Below are 18,563 nucleotides of genomic sequence, written 5' to 3'. Positions count from 1 at the left end.
GGCTGTGGAAGGTTTAGATGAGCAAGACTACTGATGGATGGGGTGTGAGAGATTCCCCGGGGGAGGACATTGAAACTTAGTTGGGGTGTGGGTTTTGTTCCTCTCTTTCTTTGTTCCACTCACATTTTGTCGTGATATGCCAACCCGCCTTTGGATGTAGGTGGTATTATAGTGTATAGCAATCCAATCCAAAAATTCTTTATTTCGGCCACATGGGCCATAAAAGATGCAGTAAAAATACATATGAATAAAACACAATATATACAATAAAAGCCAACTGGACCTGCAATGTTAGAAAATACAAGGTAATATAAATTAACCAGACATTTTCTTCCTTATTATCCATGCTGCCATTAAGAATTTGGAAACCGCAAACACAATGTGGCCCAGGGTATTAGTTTTCATAACCCTGTAGGCCTGTAAATAGTTCCTGAAGCCCAGGTTCCGGCATAGAGGGGCTAACCAGCGCCTCCTCGGGCTCCGATAGACATGGCAACAGAACATTATGTGCAAGTCGTCCTCATCATTAGCTTTACAGCATGGGCAGAGCTTGTCACCCCCTAGCGACCATTTATAGGTAAAAACTTTAGTAGGGAGCGTACCAAACCTCCATTGCAGGAACAATTTCCTCGCCAAAAGAGGATGAATAAAATCCATAAAAGGTTCAAAAACATAAGAATTTTTGGATACTATAAAACGTCCCGTCAGGGTGCCACTGTCATAAGCATTGTCCATATCAGCAAGGCTTTTGATCTTATAGAGCTGTGCGAGGGTTTTGCGCGAGATTCTTCTACAACCCTGAGCTGGATCATCCCATAGGTCTGGCAATTTCAGGCTAGAGCATTCCGACTTGATGAATGCCAGCCAAGGGATCTTACCATTAACATCCAGCCTCATGACGTGTATAAGGTCCTGCCTATAGTGATGCAGTTCCTCGGTGGACCATATCCGATGCCAGAACTTCACCGGTTTCGCCCGTAGGTCCTCTGCAATTGACGGAAGGCCCAGGTCAAATCTTAAGGGGAGGAGTGGTGTGCCTTGCGGGAGAGCAAGTAAACGTCTGAGGAAACAATTTTCCACCCCTACCATGACCTTCCCAGCTTTATGTCCCCACAGCTCACTGCCGTACAAGGCCGCTGCCTTCGCCTGAGTCCTATACATTTCCAGGGCCGGACTAACAGGCTTGAAGGTGGACTTGTTGGACACCCTCAGGAGTGCGCCCGATAGCTGGGAAAGTTTCAACCTAGATCTTGCAACCTGGGAGTCCCATGTCAGATTTTCTTGAAGTGAAACCCCCAGATATATAAAGGTAGAGACCCTTTCAAGGCTAGTTTCCCCCAGTTTTGGATTGGGTCTGGTTTTGGTGGGGGGGTTGAAGATCATGAACTTAGTTTTTTCCGTGTTCACCTCCAACCCATGTTGTCGACAGAAGTGGCCAAAACCATCCACAATCCTCTGGATCCCCATAGGGGATTTGGAAAGAAGGAGGGTATCATCGGCAAACATTATTGCCGGGACCCTCCTTCCTGCCAAAACCGGGGCGTCATTGTCCCCAACTGCGTCAAGATGTTGAATGACGCTGTTGATGAACAGACAGAACAGTGTCGGTGCCAGAACACAGCCCTGTCTGACACCTCGGCGGACCGGGAATTTACCCGAGGGCTTACCATCCTTCCCACACCTCACTACCGCAAAGTTGTTCTCATGCAGCCTAATGATGATTCTAAGGAGGTGGGGGGGTACTCCTAGCTTCTGCAGAACCTCCCATAACTTCCCCCTCGGGACCAGGTCGAAGGCTGACCTCAGGTCCACGAAGACCATGTACAGTCGACCTCCCTCTAGCATGACCGTCTTCCAGTACAAGAGAAGGAGGCGAAAAATTTGGTCCATGGTCGACGTGTTCTTCCTGAAGCCAGCCTGAAGGGGGCTCATGATGTCATTGTCCTCGACCCAGTCTAGGAGATGGTCCAAGATGAGGCGCGCAAAGAGCTTTTGGGGCACATCTATAAGGCTTATAGGCCTGTAATTGGAGGGGAGCAGAGTAGAACCCTTCTTATGGATGGGTACAATCTCTGCCCCCAACCACGACCCAGGGATCGCCATACCTCCAAGAATGGCATTGAACAAAATGAGAAGGTATGGGCCCCAGATGTCCGGGTGGTGCCTAAATAGATCCCCGGGTAACCTATCCAGGCCTGGCGCCTTCCCCACTGCTAAGCGTTCTAGGGCAAGCTCCACTTCCCCCAGGGATAGTTCCATTCCAAGCTCCTGAGTACCCAAGGGCAATTGCAACTCTGCGGCCGGGCAGGAACTAGTATCTTGGTAAAGAGCCCCAAAATGGGCCTCCCAGACCGCGGGGGCTATATTAGGCTCAATCGCATTACTAAGTTCCCCTGACCCATTGTTTACTAGGGCCCAGAATTTCCGGGAGTCCCTGAATTTGAGGGCATCATAAAGGTCCTGCCAATGATTCCAGTCCCACTCGGTCCTTGCAGCCGCCAGCACTGATTTATGGTGCTTCCTGAGGTCACGTACTTTGGCCTTGTCTGACCCCTCTTTTATTGCTGCGATGAGCTCAGATTTTGCTGCCCTGCATTCTGGGGTATACCAGGAGGGAACAGGGGTCCTTTTCTTTCGGATTGGGACCTCCGGATGGAATACCTCGGCCAAGTCCCTCACTAAATCCTGGTGAATGTTTCCCAGTTTCTCGTAGTAATCTGGGGTTCTTGGTTCATTCAGGAGAGCATCCACCTCCATGAAGCTTGGGAGTGCCAGCTCATATAATTTCTTGATGGACTCTTCCGACCTCACCAACTTTCCCCACTTGACCCGGCGCCTGTTTGTGGTCAGGGACAAGTGTATACCAATAAACAGATTTAAACCCAACATGGATATGGTACTACTATGCTCTTCTTAGTTCGCTTCAATCACATCTATTTGGTTTGACCTGCTTAAGTTGTTAACTCTTTCAAAAAAATGCAGCCTCCCACCTCTGTGCACATCTTACAGTGCTAAATCACCACAATCCTATAATATGATATGGAGTCACTGGATCTCAAAATCTTGTGTGCTATGGAGAAACGAGAGGGAAATCTATGAAAATCAAGTTTGTGAGTTGGGGCATCTCTGTAAAAGTATTTCACTTGGCAAATAGCATAAGGCAGTGATTCGGAGGTTACACCCAGTAAACTATGGTTTTGGTACAAAATCCACCAGCTGGGCTTCCTCAGAAATCTATAACAAATTAACTTTGGATACACAGGCTAAATTCAATGTTAACACTCTAGTTAACTTTGTTATGAACCAGTTGGGATGAACTGAACTAGGCATTTTGATCTACACTAATAACCTGCAAATTAGGCAATGACGGACAAGGGAAATGAGCAGAAAGAGCTTTGACCGTGATATTAATCATTACATTACAATTAGAAGGTTCACCCTATGGTATAACAACTTTTTGGGAAAAAGGCAGTTTTATCACCAAGCAATTATATCGTCTAACATCAGATGACTTTTCTTGAATCTCAAAACCGGGGCATACCTTTTGCAGGAGAATTTGTGGTATAAAACGCCTAACCTAATTAAACATGTTCCCTGCTGCTTACATAAGTGTCCAATGCAGGATGCGAAAAGATGACTTTTAAGACCTACGTTACTGTTTTAAATATTTACTGTAACTTTAACTGTATTAAAAAAAAAACATTATGAATTTGATAAATTTGGTGAAATTGCGATCTATATTGGAATGTAATGTTTATATTTGTAAATGTATACTAAGAATAAATAAGTAAATACATAAATAAACATCAGTTGAAAACACAGCACCAACTGGTCATCCTAGACACCCCTTTCGAGACATTTGAAACAAATCAAGGGTATGCATTTCTTGTTATGCTCCTATTACTGGTAGAAGCACTATCTTTTTAAACTAATGAGACAGTATATAAAAATGTATTTCATTAACATTTAGAATTAAGCATTTTGAGGTAATGAGAAATTATATTACTATCGCTAATTCAATAATGTTGCGACAGGAGTCTTATATAGGCTGTATAGCTCAATTTCTTAAATACCAAGTATCCATCATGAAGCCTTCTTCCGGAGGTGGAAATGAGTAGATTTACTCTGTTTCCAGCAGTTTGTCTGATATTTAGAGATGAATTAAAGTAAATATGTTGGTACCCTTATAAAGATGACCTTTTCATACCAAATGTTATTTGAGCTGCTTAGGTCCTTACAGCTGTATCCAGAGGTGGAAGAGCCTTTGCCAGAAAGCCCACTTGATCCAACATTAGTTTCTTACCCTCACCGCACAGACGCCGCCCTCCAATCCTGTGCCTGTGCCGAAGGGGATGATGGGAGTGTTGTGGGAGTGGCAGATCTTCGCCAGCATGGAAACCTGCTCCACATCCTGTGGCCACACCACGACATCTGGAGGCAGACAGCTGCAACAGAAATACAAAGGGATCAGAAAAATATGTCAAATAGACCCTGAAGAAGGAGAAGATGAAACTGCAGGTCTCTCTACTCCCAGGAAGTAGACACAGCCCGGAACAAAGAAAAACATTGGCAAAACTGCAAGCAGACCTAGCATGTCTGGGCTGTAAAGGAAGCAGTTGCAGCCAAAATAATGGCAAAAATGACTGGGTGGTAAGAGCCGCAGCCATGCCTGGGAGGATTCCCTACTTTTGGGTACCAGATGCAGCTCACAACAAAGAACACCACTTGGTTGAATGTCGAAAAGCTGGTCCGGTAGGTATGGCTATGATCATGCCACAGTCACAGCCCACAACAGCAAAAATACGCTTGGAGCGAATAACGGCATGCAGGCATTCCAGTCTTTTGACCCCCAAACACGAGTGACAGCCAACAACAGATAAAGCTGCTCGCTGAGAATCACTGCTAGAATGTAGGGCAAGTCTCCCCATCCCCACGCAGTGATTGCAGCTCAGAACAATGAAAACACCTGGTGAGAATGACTGCAAGCAGTTGTGGAGGTCTAATACCGCTGTAGTCTACAAAATGGAAAGTTCTTGTTGAGAAAGATGGCAAGCAAAACTGACACTGTCCTACCCTCTTGACACTAGACCCAGCCAACAACAGAGAATAACACTTGTTGAGAATGCCGGCAAACTGGCCTAGTAGGCCTCTCTACCCTCAAAGAGTAGGCACAATCCACAACGGGGAAAAAAACACTTGATGAGAAGGGCAGCAAACAGGCAGCCTTACTTTCAAAATGAAAAGGAACAAGTGATGGATGGAATGCTGAAGAATGCAAGCATTCACCCGCAGTCACAAAGATGTGGATATAATCCCTTTTGATTTTGCTCAGCACACCACCCCGTTTGGACCCAGCCATATGCAAATCAGTCCTGACCCTGTTCTCATGGGAACAGTCCAGCCCGAACTGCCAAGCCAGGTCCTCCCTGGACCGGAAACAAGCATCCTGAGCAAAAGAACAATGGATTAAACCCAGATCTTTGTGACTGGGTGTGAATGCTTGCATTGTTCAGCATTCTGCCCATCATTTATTCCTTTTGATGCCCTAAATGGGAAGGGTATGCCCGACGTGGGTCCCGTGCGCAGTGCGCCACTGGATTCAAGCTAGCCTGGCTGACGAGGGTTGATGCCCCGGAACCAGTCCCAGGATGCTTGTTTCCGGTCCAAGGAGGACTTGGCTTGGTAGTTTGGTAGTTTGGGCTGGACTGTTCCATGAGGAACAGGGTCAAGACTGATTTGCATATGGCTGGGTCTAAACTGGGGTGACGTGGTGAGCAAAAGAACAATGGATTAAACACAGATCTTTGTGAATGGAGGTGAATGTTTGCATTGTTCAGCATTCCGTCCATTATTTTTTCCTTTTGCTTTTGTCACCTTACTTTCAGGCAACAGTAGCAGCTCACAGAAGAGTAGATTGCTTGGACAGAATTACTGCAATCTGACCTGCCAGGTCTCCCTACTTTTAGGCAGCATTCTCAGCCAAAAACAGAGAAAAAAACTCTGGTTCAGAATGGTGGCAAGTAGGCCTGTAAGGTCACCCTACAAACAGGTAGTATTGACAGCCAACAAGGCAAAAAAAACAGTGAGAGTGATGACATGTAGCCCTGGGAGATCTCACTCAGTCTACAATGGAGGCAAGCATGGTGAAAAACAATTTTTCGTTATATGCCACACCTATAGTTATAGCCCAGGCTTGGTGTACTTATGCTTGTGCACAATACATACACTCTATGGTAGATATTACTGCATCCGATTTTTGTTTAGAAGCGAGAAGAGAAGTTTCTTTATGGAACACCTATTTGCTTAAATGTGCTTCTTTATTGTTGTGTGTGTCACTATACTGTATTTCACTTTATTTCTACTGAGAATGTTTAGCTTATCTGCTGTATTGCTGTATCTTTTGAACTTACTTTTACTTTGCTTCTATACTGGATTGACTAGTAATCTGAAAAAATCCCTTGGACCTTAATTGGTGATTCTTGGTCCTTATTGGGGAGTCACATTGGCTTCACAAGTTAGAAATTTATTATTGATGTCTTCTCCCTTACAGTGCTTCAATTCAACCATATGACCATTGGGGAATAATCTTTGATGACTTTACTAATGGAATGCGGAATAAGTACCAGAACGCTGTCAAGAACCATGTGGTATTAAACGCCTAAAAGTTTTTCTAAGGCGGAGATGGGAAAGCAAGAGTACCAGTCATTACATTTTTTGCATGTGGCGATGGCTGGGTGAGATAAGTGCTCACAGCTGTCATTTACTTGTAACATACAAATTCGTTTTTAATCACTTAATGGCAAGCTTAACTCTTTATCCTTGGTTGACGGATTGAGGACTGTAAATTAGGGTGTAGTAACAGAATAATGAAACCGTAAAATTACAGTAGCAAGTACTACATAAAAATAAGTAATGAGGTATGCCGAATAGTGATAGAGGGACACTATTTGTTAACTGCAGGGAGTTTTATTCAATTCAGATGACTGAAAGGAAGTCTTTGCCCTAGTGAGATTCGAACCTGTGAACTGAAGGTTACACACAAACATCAAAAGTATCCCCATACTCTTCTTTATCATCTACCTCTGGATCTCTCTTCATCAGTAACATCACCTGCAAGGAGCACAAAGAGAGGAAGACATCACTGTTGAGAGGCCACATATGTCGACTCAAGCCTCATGGGACCCAGTCTGGCTAGACATAGGTTTTTAAATTATATCTTAAGGCCAGAATTATGTTGATTTTCTTGGAGCTCGTAATGTCAAACATTACTAAGTTTCATCAGAGGTTACTATGCTTCCTTTCTGGGTTCATAAATCCAATCCCTGCTGCCCTTGATGTGCTCATCATCGAGGCCTTGCGCTTGCTCCTCCTTCCCTCCTATCCCATAGTCCCTTCAACCATGGTGCCATTTCGGAAGCTTCCTCCTCCACCTGTCCTTCGTAACGCCTACAGGTAAATTGAAAAACATTAATGGTGTCTTCCAGTGGCGTCTTCCCTACTAGAGCATGCTAGAGCAAGCGCTATGGTTAGAAGCTCTGCCCTATTTCACTCTCCTTCCTTCCTTACTGGACCTAAAGGACTTGTCTTCTCTCTTGTTTAGCAACCTAAATGCATTCCCTTTAAAGAATAACTTATTGCACCAGCGAGCTTTGGTTTAAGTAATGCCCCGGCAACGAAGGATTGGGCCAACACCTCTTTTTGGTGGATTGCGCAACCCATATACATGTTATGTTATGTTAAAATACATTTATAAAGCGCACGTACACCGAGGAGGTTTCTTGGTGCTACCATGTCTTCAGAGCCCAGGTTTGAATGCAAAATTAGAAGGCTTGGCGAAATAGGCAGGTTTTAAGACAGCTTCTGAATTTAAGAAGAGTGTCACAGAAGCATATGTCGGAAGGGAGAGAGTTCCAGAACATGAGCGCCAGGACAGCAAACCTGGCACCACCAGTTTGTTTTAGCCTGTAAGAAGGTGACGATAGCAGTAGTTTGTGGGCTGAGCGCAGGTTACGGGAGGGAGCGTGTCTGTGAATCAGTTTATTCACAAATGTTGGACTTTTCCCATTGAGGGCCTTGTAAATGAGGCAACCAACCTTAAATGCACAGTGCTGGATTATAGGTAGCCAATGCAGTTGTTTCAAGAGGGGGGTGATATGGAGATGTCTGGGGTGGCGAGTAATCAGGCGAGCCGCCTGGTTCTGGACCATTTGTAGGCGTTTGGAAAGATAGATGGGAATGGCATGGTAAAGAGAATTGGCATAATCAACATGGGACATGATCATGGCAAGAATCACCTGGATTCGTGCTTCATGGGTGAGGAACCTGCAGATCTTTTTTATTTTCCTAAGTTGGAAAAAACAGGTAGAGATCACTGGTTGAAAATATCATGCCCATCGCTCTGAGCATAATGTAATGGGGTAGGGTTGAATGTAGGAGGCAAAAGGTAGAAAGGCCCTGAAACAGCACTTTAGAAGTTATCCACAAATGTTTATTAGCAGAGGTCTGGTAGGCAGGGGGTGCACAAATATCTAAATAGGACCTCTGGTATGTAGAGGGAGTTTCCACTTGCCTGAACTGAAAATGTGTCTGTTGAAATACAAGAGAATAATTGTTTAAAAAGGATACCGGCCCCAATTTCTCCAGTCCTCCACCACGTTCAGAGCCGTGACTCTTCAGTATCTAGACATTTCTTGGTAGTATGGCAATTTCTCTGCATCAGCACTATCCCATGGGGATTACCTACATTGAATCCTCAAAGTTCACTTTAAACGTGATAATGATCAATTTGAATATCTCTATCCTAAAAGTACTGACAAATAGTGAATCTAAAATCAGCAGCCTCCTGAAGTTTCCTGATATTTCATCTAGTCAATCCAGAGTAAAACGCTTAAAGAATTCCCAGCAGATCAGATTTCAATTGCTGTGCATGTCTGTATTCTGGGTATTAACACCTCCTCCTTAAATTCCAGTTTTTGTGGGAAAACTGGAATAAGGAGAGACAAGACTTTTCTGGCAAAGGCAAAAGTAGGTTTAATCACTACAGCCAGTAGACCTGTTACCTTCGTAGAGCTGAAAAGCTGATTTCAATTTGCTGCTCAGAGGCAGCTGCTTATATAGTTGAAAAAGTGAATACCTAAACATAATTGTCTAAAAAAAAAAGCCAAAAACAAGTCAAAGAATATATGGGTACTTTTACATAAACATCACAAATCCTCTGTGTCCTTCAACTTTGTAACCTTTTCTCTACATTCTCTTTATCATAGTTCTAACAAAGCTTTAATGAAACATTAACCTTCTTTCGCTGAGGGTGTTCCTTTTTATTTTTCTGTTCCCAAGACTTCTTATCTGTATGTTTTAGACTAAAGTCACCTTTGACCAATATTTTCTAAACCATGTGAGCATGGACCCTGCTTGAAAACAAGTTTTTCTATTTAACTGAAAGCCTGCTGAATTCGTGATTTGGCTTTCTGGTGAACTTTAACCTACATTGCATGCTTATGAAACTAGGGCATATATTACTCTTTAACCACGTTTTGCACTGCATTGCTCTCCACTAATGTCTGCGGTAGTGTGAGCTCCCTGCTATACATTTTCTCCTTAACATTCTCCCCTCTAGTTGATATTTCAACCACTTCCTCTAATCCTCGATCTGCACTTGGTATCAAATGATATGTATTACCCTGAGCATCTACTACCTGTGTAGGTGGTCGGACCATGAACATCTCTTCTGCCTTTGTACTCAGCCTCTTACAGCAAGCTATATTTAATGGGAAACACAACATATCAAAAGGAATAACACAATAAGCAGTAATAAAGCTTTCAATAGTCTCAACATCCAGGATGGTAACCAATCAAACCAACCCTCCAATCATTCACCTGGGGCACCACCATTTTCTTTTGTAAATTGTGCAACGTTTGTATGGCCTTCGACACTGTTCCATTGTCCACATCGTTTGCAGGGACATAAGTACAACAAGTAGTCCCTATCTTGGCACAAACTCTCCTTCCATGGGCCTCATAAGATCAAGTACGTAATAGTGCTGCATGATCATGGCACGCAGCTCTTCCTTTATGGCATTAAATCAATTATTTGTAGCATTGATCACCTTCATTAGTACCCATCTAGTTATTTGCAACCATTGAGCAGTTGCTTTTGCCTGAATGAATGGTAGGAGACTTCCAAAAAACAGCTGGGTGTCATTGAACAACCTGTGCACATGGGAACATCTTTCCAGGTAGCAGTGCCATATTATTCTGCAGCTCTAGAGAAAAATTCTAGGATTGAACCTACTCCACATAAGGAAGTACCGAAGCACGGGCAAATAGTCCAAACTGTAATGCTAAGTTGTAGCAAATAATACAATATAGTGCCAAGTTATAGAAAAAAATACAGATACAGATTTCTTTTCTTCTCAAAATGCGTGGTGTTTATCATCAAGTCTTGATACACAAGTCAAGCAAAAGGGCAGCCGACACGTGCTTCATCCTACGGACTTTTTCAAGGCTGAAAATTATATTTATATGTTTATATAACTACAAAAGCCAAACATTTATTGAATTATATATATGCATAAAATGATACCCTACAAACATTATATTATGTGTCCTAGGCAACCCTTAAAAAAGCAAAGAAACAAAATAGGTGTGTGTTAGACAGAACCAGGCACCCAAAGAGTTGGTGATCAAGTTAATACTCCCCTTTTGGGTTTATTGGCCTTGCATGCCTATAAACAGAGGGACACCCGATTATTGTTCACCTCATGAGAAAGTGAAAAAGTGTGATGCCTATCATTTCATGCCAATACTGCTGGGTGAAAGAAAAATTGGAAAGTCAACCATCAGTGTCCCGAGTAGAGCAGTGAAAAGCATAAGACTATTAGAACAAAAAAAACTATAAAATTCTTTCCAGGCAGCAAACCAAATATGGCACTGACATTTTAGCTGTTATAAGTCAGAATATTTTCACACAGCAAAGCCTGATCAAACATGAGTTTGCTTGTGCTTGTGCTTGACAATGGTGCATTCTGTAACAACTGTGTACAAAGGGAAAAGAAAAAATACAATAACCCTAAATACTCAAAATCAAACATTACTGAAAAAGAGAGCAAACCAAATTTGCCTAATAACCAGCACAAACCATATATGCCAGATAGCAAACAACCCAGGTGGATTTATTGTATTGCTACCATAATAACGTGTACAGACCATATATGCCAGGTAGCAAAACAACCCAGGAGGATTTATTGTATTCCTACCGTTAAGAGAAAGTAAGTACTAAGCACGAAGGAGAGGGAAAATATTGAAATACCAGGACTATATTAAACGCCTTGATATCTAACCGATATTTGGATACTGACAGAGTAAAAAATCATATACATAGCCCAACAGTACCTGACACATAAATCAAGAGTTGTGTGAGGATTATCAATCTCCACTCTGTATGCTCGCATATTAAAGGAACCAAGAAATATAGTAGACGACGAGTTACCAACACACTGCAGGGCTCAATTCCACACCCAAATTGGTGATGGGCCAAGAAGGCCTTGATAAGCCTACAAATAAGCAATAGATTACACACTATCAGCAAAACCTTTGGGACGTGCAAATATGTGTACAATACCAGGTGCTAGAAGGAGAAAGAGCGCTGAAGGATACCTTGTAACTATTCAGACATGAGTCATCAGTGACTGTAGTATCGTTGTCTCGTGGCAACGAGTGGAGGACACCGCTGCATATACGCAGGTCTCACGGGAATGCCCACAGGATCATAAAAGTAAAGATCGGACTCGTGCAGGACAATTGCTGCAATCACAGAGTCAATGACGATGCCATATTCGTGTTGTGTGCAGTTGAATTGGGCAGATGCTGTTGCAAAGTAAAACTATATCATGTCAGACACAGGACAGGAAAATAAAGTCAATGCGTTCCAAAGTGTGAGGAATAAGAATACGTTAGTACATTGGGTGTTAAAAATACACATTGTGTAATCACACAAGTGCAAATAGTAAAAGAGGCATATTCAAGCATGTACGAAAATATCTTAGAGCGGTTAGTTTAGGTTTATTTATTTATTTTATTTGACTTATTTGTAAGGTGCACAAATCATCCCCAAGGGGACCTCATGGCGCCCAGAGAAGAAGGCAGATGGCTGAGAGGTGACTGTTCCCTCTTTAGAATAGCCAGGCCTTGAGGAACTTTTTAAATTGTGTAAAGTTAGGGCAGGCACGGAGAGATTCGGGTAGCTCATTCCAATGTTTGGGGGCCAGATAAGAAAATGCCTGGCCTCCCATTTTAACTTTCCTAATTCTCCTACCACAGAGCAGGCTGCGATTGCTGGATCTGAGTTGTCGCGCAGGTTGGTAGCGTGCGATTTTGTTCGTCAGATAGACCGGGGCCAGCCCGTGTAGAGATTTATAGACTATGCAAAGTAATTTGAAGATGGCGCGCTTCCTAACAGGAAGCCAGTGTAAAAGGCACAGGAGAGAGAGGGAAGGGGTTTGTGCTGTTTTTTTAAGGGCCAGGCGGGCTGCGGTATTCTCCACCACCTGCAGCTTAGATTGGATAGAAAAGGGGGCCATTTAGTCCAAAATTTACAATACATTAAATACATTAAAACCAATACATCCATAAAAAAAGATTACCTTTAGGCATAATATTAAGTTTCCAAAAGTTAATAGATAATACATAGAGCACTAGGAAGTCAGGGAACAGATACAAAACAATAAAAATAAAAATTGTTTTTTAACCACATACATAAGGCAGTGACCCCTACTAATCTTAATCAAAATAAGTAGCCCAGATTTTTTTGAACTTCCTAAGACCCCCCACACGTAGTGCATAAGTGCGTTCACTTCTTTTAACCGCTTTCATCTTATGGGCCCACTCCAGGACAGAAGGAATCAAATTGTACGCCACCTTTGCAATAAAAGTGATCTAGCTACTGCCATTGCGATGTATAAAAATTTAACCATTGGCCGTGAAGGAGAAGATCTGGGTCAAAACCAATAATAATTAACAAATCATTCACTGCTAATTGAATACAACATTCAGTTTCTAAATAACAAAAAATGTCCTCCCAGAACTTCTGAATCCTAGGGCAATGCAACATAATATGAGACCAATTCGCTGAAGGATGGTTGATACAACGAAAGCAGTGTGCTGAATGATTGGCATACATTTTCGAAAGGGAAAGAGGGGTTCGGTAAAGATGCCATTTACAAAAAAATAGCATCCTTCGCCAATTCGCACCTCTTAGCGTACTGAAATTAAGTTTTTTAATAACTGACTACAGATTAGCAGACATTTCTAAATCTACATGATCCTTCAATTTTTTAATTGCCTTCTGTCCAAGATCCAGGCCCCTATCTAGAGGGATGTACCATGTTACTCCGCATACTTTTACTCCACATACCGTTACAACGCGACTTTTACAACGCATACCATTACAACGCATAGCGCTTTGGGGTGCTGGATAGTGGTAAGTATAATTTACTATTCTAACTCCAGTCCCCGTGGACCCTAGGGAAGGTGTTGGATAGTAAATTATACTTATTCCCTATCCTAGAGCGCCCCCCAGCGCAATGCGTTGTAATGGTATGCGGAGTAAAAGTCGCGTTGTAATGGTAGTGCGGAGTAAAAGATGCGTTGTAACGGGTGTATACCATCTAGAGCTAAATGCTTTTTCCATACCCCAGGTTTTCGGCCGGGTGCATACTCTAAAAGTTCATTACCTAGCTGGTGTTGTTCGCCAATTTGAGAAACATCTAGTTAAGCAAGAAATTTGTGGAAGATATTATATGACCCCAAAAGAATAAAATCATTAACAAATCACTTGCGACATTTCGGCCATAGTCAACCATCTTCCCTTCCTCAGAAAATCTGAGACCTTGTGGAATCCTGCAGAGGCCCACTTTAAAATAAGTTCTGGGGATTGTTTAATCCCTGCTAATGGTAAAATGCCAGATAGTAAAGTGGCTGAATTAATTGCAGGGATGGAATATCTTTTATAGAGCGCCTGTCGTTTTTCAAAAAGCCAATGAAGACACTTATAACGAACCAGTTTAGGGAATTTGAAAATTAACAAAGGGGAATGGATCTGGCTTTCCTTACACATTAGAACCATAAAACTATTAATAAAAAGGTTTGACTGTAGTTGAAGGTTTAAATCTAGATAGATACTGTGCAGAATAAGCATAGTAATAATCCCTGAGATTTGGAAAAGCTAAGCCTCCCTGTTCCAGTTCTTCATATAAAGTGCTAAGTGTGATACGTGATGATTTTTTTGCCCAAAGAAAAGCTATAAACATTGACTCTACTTGGGTAAAAAAGGAGCCTGATAATATAAATGGAATGGTTGAAAACAGAAAATTAAACAGGGGAAGAATGGACATTTTAATCAAAGCCACCCGTCCCAGGATGGATAAAGGGAGAGAGTTCCAACGTAAAAACAAGGCCTGAGTTTTTCGAAGAAGCGGTGCAAAGTTCAGGTGATAAAGGTAGCTAACACTTTCGGAAAAATATACCCCAAGATATCTCTTAGGTTTGGTGTTGACGCAAGAAAGAATATCAGGGTGCAGATCAAAGCTTGCTCCTCCTGTCAGGAACTGAATTTGCGCCTACCGAACTACACATCCCATGATGCTCGGGCCTCTGACTACAACTCCCATGATCCTTTGCTGCACATGGGTTATAGCGAGTTTGGGCGCCGGAGCGGGTGTACTTGATTCTTTTCTGTTTCCCTGCGGAAGCGCTTGCGGCTCGTTCTGCTGTTGAACTTCTGGATTGAGGAAGCTCCTGACAGTATTGCCGGCTGGTGATATCGTCGTCTTGGTAAAGTACCGCGCCTTTCCTCAGGCGCTTCTGTGTTTGCTTCGTGTGGGCTTTCTGCTCAGTGACTTGGCTTGTGCTGGTGTTTATCTTCTTTTTGGGGCATTTAAAAACTAAAGACTAGTGATTGGAGTAGTGGCAGCGAGTCGGCTGCAGTGTGGTGAATTCAGATCCGTCCAGTGGCGGAATGTAGGGGGGGCTCCTCCACATTACCGTCATGAACTCATGACTATTGGATTTACTGTTGTTTGTGGATTACAAGTACCAAAGCGGACGGCGGTAGTGCTGGAACTACGCCCTGCCGTGTTTGGGGTTACTTATAACTTTTCCTGCGTTTGGGGCTTAACAGTGGTATGGATGAAGGAATCTATATCACTGGTCTATAATTACTTTGGAGATTGTTTGGAGCGGGAGGTTAATCTCCCAGGGGTAGGTCACTTTCCCTAGTGTTCTATACTCCCATTTATACTGCGTTATTCATTGACTCTAATGTTGGCATTTATGTTGTGTAGGGAAGGAGAGAAGGAGGAGTACGTGTTGGCTGGAAGCTCAAAGGGCAGAAAAGGGCAGGTGAAATATCTTTCCTTTTTTAGCGAGAATTGAATGAGTGTAGGTTTAAAGAACTGCATTAACCTGTGTACCTTTGTTTTACAGCTTCCCTTTCCCAGCAGCCCCCTTCCTTTCCTTTCCCGGGTTTTTCCCCTTTATGGGGTTTTTTCCCTCACCGTATCACTTGAACACCCTGTGATTACATATTCAGGGTGTTCGGGAGGTCCGGAGGTGGAGCTTTATCACGGCGCACCGATCCTGCGGAGTACCAACCTTGACAGAATCAAGTACCCACGTATTTCACTCTGCCTGGTCGGTTTGTCGTGATAAATGGCGTCCATGGAGGATGTGTTGCATGCGCTGGTATTAGTGCAGCAGGAGTTGGCCTCTTCCAAAGCCGAAACTGCAGCCCTGCGAGACAAGGTAGAACAGTTGTCAAAAAATCCCTTTAAGGCCTCATCTGCTGCGTCTTCCATACAGGTAACGGTGCCTCCGCCCATTCCTTTGGCCAATCCCGAAAGGTACTCAGGGGACCCATGCAAAATACAGGTATTTTTAACTCAGGTATTGATGCATTTCTCATGCAAACCAGCATCGTTCCCTACCAACCATTCCAGAGTGGCATTCGCCATTTCCTATCTAGTGGGGGACGCAGCCAACTGGGTGGTACCGTTAGTTAAAAATAATGATGCCATCTTGTCTGACTGGTCGGCTTTTAGAACCGAATTCGAAAGGGTGTTTGACCGCAGGGCGACTACTTTTAGCGCAGACAAGGAGCTCATGGAGTTGAGACAGGGTAGGGGCGAGTTAATCACCTATTTGACTAAATTCAATAAACTGGTGGCAGAGGCTGAGTGGCCTGAGGAGAAGAGGATGTCCCTATTTTATCAGGGGCTGAAGGAAGATCTAAAGGATGTAATAGCTCAGGTGGATCCTCAACCAAGGACATGTGTAGACATGGTTAATCTGGCATTGCGATTGGATAGCAGGATGACAGAAAGAGGGGGCTATAGGAGAAGATGGGAAAAAGGATCATTGTATGTGGAACGTTCGCCTCGTAAAGTGTCAGGGGGAATGGATAGCAGCCCAGAACCAATGGAGATAGGTGCACTCAGAGCCCCGTTGTCCAGAGAAGAGAGGGAAGTTAGGATAGCGCAGGGGTTATGTATGTACTGCGGAAAAAAAGGACATTATGTTCGTGAATGCCCTTCCAAGCCAAAAACATCTGCTTCTACTCGCTTCAAGAAAGTAGCGGTGTCTACCACAGGGTTCGAGACAGAACAGTCAAAGGACAAGAGGCCGGGAGTTGAGGGAGAGCAGGAGTGGAAACTCACTTCTCTCTCCACTGCAGGGATAGGAGAGACTGATTCACATCTTGTTATTGACATGACCCTGGAATGTGAGCAAGTGTTCCATCAGGTGTTGGTCATGTTGGATTCCGGAGCCACCGGCAATTTTATTGATGATGGCTTGGTGTCTCGCCTGTCCTTACCTCGTATACCAAGAGATAACCCTGAGGAAGTGCTGGCTGTGGATGGACAGCCGATGAAATCCGGAAGATAACGGAAAAAACCTGTGAGGTAGGGCTGTCGGTTAGACTGCAAGGGATTATACACTCAGAGACTTTATCCTTAATCATCATATCGGCTCCCCAGTACGAGGTGATCCTAGGAATGCCCTGGTTGTGTCATCACAACCCAGTCGTGGACTGGAAAACTAAAACGTTCCGGTTTTTGCCCGAGTATTGCAGAGCACATATGAGGCCAGATGTAGGTAGGAATCATTTACCGATTTTTAATTACCGAATTTTACCGATTCGGTAATTAAGAATCGGTAAATAAGAAGGGGGGGGTATGTAGGAACATCCAGATGTTCCATTTACCGAATCGGTAAATATCTGTATTTACTGATTCGGTAAATACCGACCGGTAATGCTCCATTCATTCCTATGGGCTTTGAAGCCCATAGGAATGAATGGGGCATTACCGGTCGGTATTTACCGAATCGGTAAATACCGATTTTGACAAGGGTGCAGGGGGTGTCACTTTGACACCCTCTAGCACCCCCAAAAAAGGTTCGGGGGCCATGTGGCAGGCATACCTGCCCTAAGGGCAGGTCTGCCTGTCATATGGCACAGGTGTGCATGCACACATATGCATGCACACCGGAATCGGTATTTTACCATCAAATATATTTGATGGTAAAATACAGATTCGGTAAGGGTTGTGGGACTCAGAAGAGTCCCACCTACATATCAAATTTAACGAATAGGTAATAATACCGATTCGGTATTTTACAGATTCGGTAAATTTACCGATCGGTAAATTTACCTAATCTGTAAAATAAGTGGCCCTACATATCAAAGCTCAAATACCGGTCGGTAACGGCCGAAAATACCGATTTTCGGCCGTTACCGACCGACCTACATCGGGCCCATGGTGAACTGTCTTTCTTCCCACATTGCTGTTCTGACTTCCTCTTATTCTGCAGCCACGGCGGTAGAGACGAATGTTCAGCTTCCGGGTGAATACAGTCTCTATAGCGACGTGTTTAGCGAGAGCAAGGCGGAAACCTTACCCCCTCATAGGGAGTACGATTGCCGTATTGATCTAGTGGAGGGGGCCACTATTCCTTCTTGTAGGGTGTACGCGTTATCTGTGCCGGAAACCACCCATTTGAGGGAATACATAGATCACTATCTCCGGCTGGGGTTCATTAGGCCTTCCCGCTCTCCTGCTGCCTCCCCTTTGTTCTTCATAGCTAAAGCCAATGGGGATCTCAGGGCTTGTGTGGATTATCGCGTCTTGAACAGGAACACCGTGCGGAATCGTTACCCTCTCCCCCTCATTTCTGTCTTGCTCGACCAGGTGAGGGAAGCGAAGATCTATACCCGGTTGGATCTACGGGGGGCTTATCACCTGGTCAGAGTCCGCGAGGGGGACGAGTGGAAAACCGCGTTCAAGACGCGATATGGGCTCTACGAGTATCTGGTGATGCCCTTTGGGCTGTGTAATGCCCCAGCGGCGTTTCAGTTTTTTATAAACGACGTGCTAAAGGACTATGTGGATCGTTTTGTAGTGGTATATATTGATGATATACTGGTATACTCACAGAACGAGGCAAGTCATACGGCTCAAGTAAAAGAGGTATTGGACAAGTTGAGAGAAAACCGACTGTACGTCAAGTTG

General features: G+C 43.7%; 1 protein-coding gene across 1 annotated transcript in view; it reads right to left on the bottom strand.

The window, feature by feature from the left end:
- Positions 1-18,563, bottom strand: part of LDHD (lactate dehydrogenase D) — a 480,635-nt gene that overhangs the window by 353,256 nt on the left and 108,816 nt on the right. Inside the window, exon 3 of the mRNA XM_078670717.1 lies at positions 4,304-4,445. Within this exon, the coding sequence (XP_078526843.1) occupies positions 4,304-4,445 (142 nt within the window). The remainder of the gene's footprint in view (positions 1-4,303; positions 4,446-18,563) is intronic.

Source organism: Lissotriton helveticus, chromosome 12 (genome assembly GCF_964261635.1).
Source record: "Lissotriton helveticus chromosome 12, aLisHel1.1, whole genome shotgun sequence".
NCBI lineage: Eukaryota > Metazoa > Chordata > Amphibia > Caudata > Salamandridae > Lissotriton > Lissotriton helveticus.
Note: the sequence above shows the minus strand (reverse complement) of the source record. Positions and strands in the feature narration are given on the sequence as shown.